Source organism: Schistocerca cancellata, chromosome 12, assembly GCF_023864275.1.
Source record: "Schistocerca cancellata isolate TAMUIC-IGC-003103 chromosome 12, iqSchCanc2.1, whole genome shotgun sequence".
NCBI lineage: Eukaryota > Metazoa > Arthropoda > Insecta > Orthoptera > Acrididae > Schistocerca > Schistocerca cancellata.
The window spans coordinates 130,025,217-130,034,374 of NC_064637.1; the positions used below are offsets into that span (position 1 = coordinate 130,025,217).

The following is a 9,158-nucleotide window of genomic DNA, read 5'->3' on the forward strand; positions in this document are numbered from 1 at the left end:
GAATATCCTCACGACATCTACTGGAAACCAACATCAAGGCTACAGGTGTGTAATTCTTTTTCTATTCTTATGTAATAGAAGTTGCCTGTACCTTTTTCCATTCGCTTGGGGGGTTTGCACTGGGCAACAGACTGATGATAATTCACTTAGTATCCTTCGTTGCTCCAGAAATCTATGATAAACTGCTGTCAAAAGCAGAGCAAGTACTTTTGCATAGTCTATTTGTAACTGTACAAGTATTTAAACAGGCCTAGTTGCCATTCCTCTGTTGAACAAATTTATTTTATTTTCTATGCTGTAATCACTTATCTTAGTACCTGTTATCTCGGCACTAAACGAGCAGTTTGGTGGAACCACTGGAAATCATTTCTAGAAGTGTATGAGAATTGTGTAATCTGTACTCCAGACTGGGATAGGACGGGCAAAGTGTCCCCTCCCTTACAGGTAACTATCAGTGTTGAATGCTCACTGTCTCTGACCCTTCTGTTGACCATGTAAAAGCAAAACTTCAAACATTTTCTTGTCAGATTGGTAACCAGAATTTTACTTTCATTGAATGAGTGACTTAACATACTGATACCGGACATCAAATTTGACCAGCAACTTTAATAAAATGGCAGGTGAAATCAAATGTATACAAACATACATGGAATGTAAAAAAGAAAAGCTAGAATGAAAACTGCTGAAAGGGATCATAATGCCATTGCCTACAGAGGAAGGTGTGATCCCTATAAGAGTACTGAGGTCACAAATACAGCTTTAGTGGGACATTAGTGCACAGCTATGTGATGACAAGAGTGAGCACACGCACACATTGACTGTCGAGTGCATTTCATAATGCTGAAAACAGAGAACTGGACATTTGAAAAGAAGAGCTAAGGGGTATAGCATATTTCTTGATAGAGGAATGAATGTAGGGAATGGACATTCATCAATGACTGGCACAAGTGCTTTTTACAGTCACTAGGTACACTTCGTAACTCCAGCGAACTACAATAAACTGCAGCTAGAAGCAGAGCAAGCTCTCTTGCATAAACTTTATAGAATCACGGTATACTGATAATTTTTACTTATGGACCGTCTGACAGCAATTGAATAAAACACTATTTTAGTGCCATACGCGTTTCGCCTTTATTTTCTGCAAGGCATCATCAGTGGCAGGTTGCGTGGACAACTTCTTACATATTACGCTCCTGTTGAATTTTTGGTGTTGTTCTTCTTCTTATGAATGCCCATTTCGGTTTTTTCCCCCACATTCCACAGCACTATGAACTGAACGCTTGTTTCAATGCAATGTTTTTTATAGAATCCTACAGGTATCTCAACTGGTACTGAAGCCTTTCCACTACTAAGCAATTTTAGTTGCTTTCCTATTCCGGTACCAACTCTCTCTCTCTATCTCTCATTTCAACATTTGTACGATGATTGAAATGAGGGATCATACTATGATGTTTCACGATAAAACAATTTTGGAAGGCCGAAGTCAGTATTTTTGCCTTCTCTCTGTTACCTTCCATTTTGGTGCCTCTATGGTCACTCAGTGACTGAACAGATGGTTTCAAACCACTTACCGATTTTACATAAGATCAAAATTTCTTAGTGTTTTTAGTCGAATAGGTTGACAAAATTTTTCTTTCAAAGACACTGAACACTTCTCTCCTTATGCTCATTTTTGCTTCAGTCAGCTTTTGTTTGTATGCTAGATTTTTACCTCTCTTGAATCTGTGCTGAATCTCTCTTTGTTTATGTAGCAGTTTTCTGACACAGCTATTAAACAATGGTGGATCTTTCCCATCCTTTGAGGCTTTACTTGGAACATACTGGTTTAAGCCCTATTAACGACACTCGAATTTTTTCCATTTGTGCTCCACATATTCTTCCTCAGTACTGAATACTTGGTGTTGATTACTCCATTACTCTGCAATTTGTGTCCTGTCACTTTTGGCAAGCAAAAATATTTTCCAACCTTTCTTAACATTCCTTGTAACATCTATAGTCATAGTTGCTATAGCAGCCTTATGATCACTGATATATTACTGACAAGCACGAATCATGGTGTACCGTATAAGCATAGTGTGTGTCCTGTCTATGCACACTAGAACTGGCAGTATCTGCCGTAAGTTAGTATCTATGTGGATTTCAAATACTCATTGCATCATGTGGTATATTTGCACCCCATGGTGTAATGATTCTCCAGTGTAGATTTTGTAAGAACATCAATTAATGATTCTCCAGTGCATTTCTGTAGGACTGATAAGTATCGATATGTGTACACATGCGCCACCTGTTGATCGTTCATTTAGTAACTCACTCTGCTGTCGGTTGCTTGCCTCCTCAGTTTTTCCTGTGATGTTCTTGGGCCATGACTGCGCTTTCTATACATTCACCTCCACTGCTGAGCATGCAGCTGATATTTTTAATGTCCATTTTTACATGTCTGACAAGCCAACATGGTATTGCTTCCTATGAGTGGAAATTGTTCTCATTGTATTGGCTGAATGTGTGCATGTTAATAAGAAATTATCTTTGTAATGGTTTTACTTTTGGTACATTGTAGATCTGATGATGATAGGAAGATTCTATTGAGACTTTTCATTGTGAAAAAAAAAAAATTTAAAATACCAAGCAATCTTGGCTGCAGAAGATTTTCCTATTCAGGAAAGTATTAATTTGATCTTCTACAACTTTTCTCTGAAGGGCTCTACCACAACAGCTCCTGAACCAGATAGTCTATAAAACCATCCAATTACAATTTTTGACTCACCTTGATGGTTAACTTTACCCTTCAAATTCTTATTTGGAATCCAAGGTAACCTTGCTAGATAGTATCAAAGTGTTTATTCAATGTCTGACTGGATACACCGTAAGAACAAATTTTACTAATTAACTTACAAGTCTTGAGCCTGTATCAAAATTAATAAAGTGTTAATCTGTCTTTTCTGTCTCCTCCTTTACAACAGGTCATTCAATATATTCTGGGTAACCCAATACATTAGAACTTGGCCATGATTCTCCAATGTAGAAGAAAATACACATTTTCTTCGTTATAATCAGGTAAGAGTATCTTTCAAGAAAACTGACATTATTCCCTTGAAACCCTTATAAGTGAAGCCTTCATAAGCAGTTACAAAATCAACATACCTCTACAGTTTAAACTTCTTTGAGAAATCATAAAGCAGAACTTGAGACATAACATGAGGTAGAAATGTAGATAAACAGAACCAACAGAATGAGAGAAGCTCAATTTCTAACATGATGACTGTACCACAAGAAGTGCTTGTCAAAAGACACTATGATCCAAATTTATAAAACAGTACCTCTCCTGGAAGCCACTTATGCTTGCTAACACTGTCCCAAATTAAAAATGAAAGTACTGATCAGCACCTCCAAACTGAAAGGAGGAGTATCAGAACTTGCATAAATAAAAATACCAGGTTGAAGGAGTTGGAGAATGCTCCCCAATGTAACTGACGGTTGACAGATTGATCCTGTCACCAGCATAATGGAGAAGGAAAGACTTATTTCTATCACATTTTACAAACGCAAGGAAATGGTATTTTACAACAACTTGTGACGAGAATTTTTTAGAAAGAAAGCAGGAGGTCAATGCACCTGAAAAACTGACCTAGATCTTGAAGCAGCTGAATTCCAGAGAGCAAAAATAATATAAATACTCTTCCTAAGAACCACAGATTATTAACACAAATGACACAGACGAGTTATGGAGATTCCAGAGACGTCTAGTAAATTATGACTGGAAAAAATAAAACAGTATTGGTCGGATCACAAGAAGTGAAAAGTACAACCTTCAAAGAAAAATTGAATGTGGAACAACTTAAGTGGTCCAATGTGGTCAATAATAATAATAATAATAATAATAATAATAATAATAATAACAATAACAGGGTAAGCTACAAAATTTGTTCTGGTTGTTATTACACCACATAACCCACTTTTTAATTTGTGTATCCTTTCTAGTAATCATAGTGGTTTCTTGTTTGTTAGTTTTGTGGATCATTTTTGTGATAAACCATAATCATGTGGAATAAGTGATTTTACATTCACAATGCAAATTAATTTGCACATACGGTTACCATTTATAACTCCTATTTTTAATTTTATTAAAGAAAAAGATATACAGGTGTGAATTAGTAGTTCCTACCCACCAACACATTGCAAAAATAGAAATTCTTCTAGGGAGTAGTAGTTGTCAAGGACACACTTTTTTAGTTTGTTTTCAAACTTTACTTTGCTGCTTGTCATAAATTTTGTCACTGGGTAAGTGATGAAACATTTTTGTTGCAACATTGTGAATCCTTTTTTGTGCTAAAGATAAGCCTAATTTGTAGTAATGAAATTTTAAGAAAAGAACAGTATATTCAATCCTCTACAGTAAATGACAAAACATCATTGATAAATACACACTTTAAATAGATGTATAGATGTTTGTTGCCAAAGCAGAATATTTGAAATTTCTGGGTGCATGCATTGATGAGAAATTGCACTGGAAGAAACACATTCATGATATGCTGAAACTGTTAGGTTCAGCTACTTATGCTATTAGGGTTATTACAAATTTTGGTGACAAAAATATCAGTAAATTACTATGCCTTTTTTCATTTGTAACTGCTTTCATAAGGCATCATATTTTGGGGCAATTCATTGTTAAAAGAAAAAGTATTCATTGTACAAAAGCATGTAATCAGAATAATAGGTGGAGCCCACCTAAGATCACCTTGTGGACATTTATTTAAGGAACTCGGGACATTCACAGTACCTTTGAAATACATATATAACTTATAAAATTTGTTATTAATAAACCATCCCAGTTCAAAAATAATAACGAAGTACACACTACATTAGAAGAAAGGATTATCTTCACTATTCTGGATTAAATCTGACTTTGGCACAGAAAGGGATGCATTATGCTGCCACAAAAATCTTTAGTCATTTGCCCAATACCATGGCAGATAGCCAACCAACATATATAATATAATGACTGTCATTTTTCCTTCTGGTGTTGTAATTATGTACATCATTGTTCCTTTGCAATTGTAGTGAGATATTTACAACAAAATTCATGAGGGAATAAATATACTGTAAAGCAGTAGTCAGAATGCCTAACTCCTTAAACAGATATCTATAAGATGATCATGAGTTAGCACAATATATTGTTCTTATAGAATGTTTTTGAGCAATGAAGACTTACTTTCTTAATGAAGAGAAGAACATTATTCCATACGACATCATTGAAAGAAAATATGCAAAATATGTTAACTTAATGTGTTTTCTCTCCCCAAGATTCTCAATGATTCTGAGAGTAAATGTGGCTGAACTAAGTTGTTTAAATGTTACAAGATATTCTTTTCCCAGTTTTAAATTCTCATTAATATGGACACCTAACAATTTTGAAGCATCCTTACGATGCACTACACTTACCATTGACCTAGATGCGCAGAACTGAATGTGTTGTGTGTTTTACAAATGAAGGGTGGGACCATTCGCAGGAAACCAGTCAACAATACTTCTAAAACCTTTATTTACCATTTCTTCTGTTTCTGAATGTATGCCTCTATTGGATACAATACTAGTGTCATCTGGAAAAAGAACTAATTCTGCTTTCTGTATACCGGATGAAAGATCATTTACGTATGAGAGGGACTCTTGTGGACCTAACACTGAGCCTGAGAAACCCCACACGATTTCTTCCCAGTCAGAATCACGTCGCCGGACTATATTGAGTGAATTACTAAGTACAGCTTTCTGCATTCCTTTGGTCATATATGACATTACGCATTGGTTGGCTACAACATAAATCCTATAAAATTTCAATTCATCTAGATGAATACTGTAATTCACACAACAAGTGCATTAGAGAGGTTGCAGAAAATACCAAATGGCACTATTTCTGCTTCAGTCACCATTTAACGATAGTGAGAGCTAAAAGATTATATAAACATTGAACACTGACCCTCCTCACAAATTACGTATGAAAAGAAAGCTATTCTCAGTCCCAACAATGAACTACCACCACACTGCTTTACTATATAAAAGGTCCTAATGGGGAGATGACAGGCTATATGATCAACTATTCTTTGAACTGGCTTATCCAGTCAGCTAACAGGGACATTTCATAATCCCATTCATTGGCTTTACCAACTTGCAACCAAACTGTCCCCATTAAGACTAACTAAACCTTGGATAAAAAAAAAAACTCACCAAGCAGCACCAGAGCACACATGAATGATTATAACCAGGCAAGCTTTCAGAAAGGCTTCTCATCATGTTCGGTAAGTCTCGCCTGACTCGTGGTTCTGGGTGACTTTCCCAAAATCTACCACTTTTCCTAGATCTCTTTAGTCCTTTTCCTTCACCCTTCTTCCTTCCCCTTTAATCCTTCAGCCTGAAGAAGGAGCCATTGGCTCTGAACACATGCCTAATTATAATCTTTTATGTGTGGATTCTGCCACTGTTTGGTGAGTAAATTTTTGTGTCTATCCAGTTACCTTATTTTGTCAAAAATTTATTTACAGCTAGACCCTGGGTTGCATAACGGATCAACCTACCACCACAATCCGCACTCCAAGAACGCTATATTTCAGTCTATCTCTACAATATATATTCCAAAAATTAAATAAACTCTTTATGTTTGTGGGTGTGAGACATCACATGCAACATCATCATTCCAACACGGGATGGAGCAGACATCCAGTATCAGTAGATTAAGAGGCAATAAGTGAGAAGAAATTGCAAGATTTGATGGTGACTGAATGCTGGAATTTTAGATTTTTTACTCTAGCTCTGACCCAGTGAACCATTGTCAGATAACTCAATACCAATATGTTCCTTATTTATTTAGTAATGTTTCCACTTGAATACAGTGGTAGGACCTCTATAGCTTTCAGACTTTATATGAGTCATGTATCGCACTTCACTGAAACTGCATACACTGTAGAACAACATTATTTTCCATTATATTTACATACTGGGAACCAATATTACAGCTGAGAATGTTGTCACCCCAGCCCCACCTGTGTCAAGATCTCTGTCAATATAATCTTCATTTAAAATTAAACTCGTTTTTATGGCGTGTTTGTTCACTTTTCCATTTCACAACACCGCTACAATCTCCAAACACCTTTGGCTATGCTACACATCAGTCTGTCACCATGATCTACATTTCAGAAATTAGTGCTGGCACTAATGTCCCTAGTCAAAGCATAATAGCTGTATCCAAAACTTCATTCTCAGTCTGTACCACTTAACTACTCCAAGATTCCAACCAGGCAAAGATTAGGTTAGAGCAATATGAAAAATCTTGCTAGATAAGAAATCATGACTTCAAAAATCACTGTCCCCAACATCATTTCTGAATTCGAGAGCCTTTATTATAATAATTTGTCCATTGGCATTATCTGAGCAATGCACAGTGCTCAAAAATTCCAACCACAACATGTTTGACAATTTTCCATAAACTCAACAACTTCAGAAAGTAGTGCAGAAAATTTTCATGTCTCTCTCAAAAATGCACCAATAAGCCAGAAGCCCACAATACCACGGATTTCTCTTTCATCATATATGGAAATCATTAGCAAAATGTTGTTAGGGGAAGTATCAAAAGCGCATAACCACTCTGATTGTAACTATCTTTAAGTAGCTGCTTAACATCAACATTGCCGTAATTTACCTTTGTCTTTGGTAAACATTCTGCACTCATCAAATCAAGCATTCAGGAGCAATAACTGAGTTTCAATGTAAATCATTTAAATTTTATGCAAGGTTTACCAAATAGGTAACATGCCACATGTACAGCACTAACTGATGCAATTCCAATTGAAACATTCAAAGTAACTGTCAATTAAGAATCACAAACATACCGTACTTGGTTTGATGTTCAGAAAAGTCTAAAACATATTGTACAGGAAATAAAGATTAGCACGTAAGTACAAGCCATACACTTTAAATGACAATGCGAAAGTTATGATTTTGAAGGTTAATTCCAAGGTAGCTTTTACTTCTCAATTTAACTATACCAGAATCATAGAGTAGTCAATTTGAAAGGTTTCCCAATTCAGGAAAGCCTAAGCCCACTGCCACCAGTTTACACCGAGTGCAGCATTCCATTAATCTTCCTACAAGTACCATATCTTGCATTCACAAATATTTATTTCCCAGTGTAAACAAACAACTGTAGAACAAAATGACACACCCCCACCATAATGCAACAGTGGATCATTCAAGCATTTCTCCATCATCATATACACAGGAAAGTCATCAAGATGGAAAATTAATTCGATTCTCGAGTTCAGTGTCGGCGCTTGGCACTCAACATGTCATAAATTTGTAGCTTCCCCACAAACTACAAACTATCTTAGTCTGAGACACAATAATACTCAACATACTAGAAAACAAACTAAGAATCTGTGTGTCACAAAGTGCTCCTCTGTGAACATTACTGGAATTTTTCTGTCATAATATGGACTGGAAGCACAAATATTTATTTACATAACACACGATTGATTTCTTGAGTTTACAAATCTATGACATCCGGGGCACACATAAACAAAATAAAGGGAAGTAAATAATGGCAGGTAAGAGCTAACCAGATTACTCATAAAAATTACTCACCATTTATGTATTAATTACGACGGTATTCGTCAGCAACTCTTCAAAATAACCTTCATTTCACTAAAGCACATTTTACCACCATACGAGACGCAAACACAAAGATACTATTAAGACCGCCGCTTGTAAGTTCAGAGATGCCTTAAACTCATAGAGTGTAATGCTATAATGTACCGATATTGTTTTGTTAACTGGCGGCAGAGATTTCAAATAAATCATCCGTTGCATATCGCTGTTCTCCTGAGTTTCTCAATGCGAGTAAAATTATTCAGAGCCACGAGCCACTATGATGTTCACACTCAAAGAAAGAAATAGGTGTAAGTAAAACTAAAGTCGCCTGAAACTTCCAATGTTTAGCGCACAACCTTACAGCACAAAGAGGACGACTGGAACTGTTTACGACAAAAGGACAGGGAGTTAATGAAGGAACAATATGCATTTACCAGCACCAAATGGTAGAACAAAAAAATGTCGGCTCAAATGTGCATTGAATTAACACGAATCATGCCAGCATTGCCATATGGCAACGCAAC

The 9,158-nt window shown here is 36.1% G+C and overlaps 1 protein-coding gene across 1 annotated transcript in view; it reads right to left on the bottom strand.

Annotated features, from left to right (window-relative positions):
* The window catches only part of LOC126109866 (pre-mRNA-processing factor 40 homolog B), a 176,646-nt gene extending 167,879 nt beyond the window's left edge, over positions 1 to 8,767 (bottom strand). Inside the window, exon 1 of the mRNA XM_049914932.1 lies at positions 8,629 to 8,767. Within this exon, the coding sequence (XP_049770889.1) occupies positions 8,629 to 8,631 (3 nt within the window). The 5' untranslated portion in view covers positions 8,632 to 8,767. The remainder of the gene's footprint in view (positions 1 to 8,628) is intronic.
* Between the last annotated feature and the right edge of the window lie 391 nt (positions 8,768 to 9,158).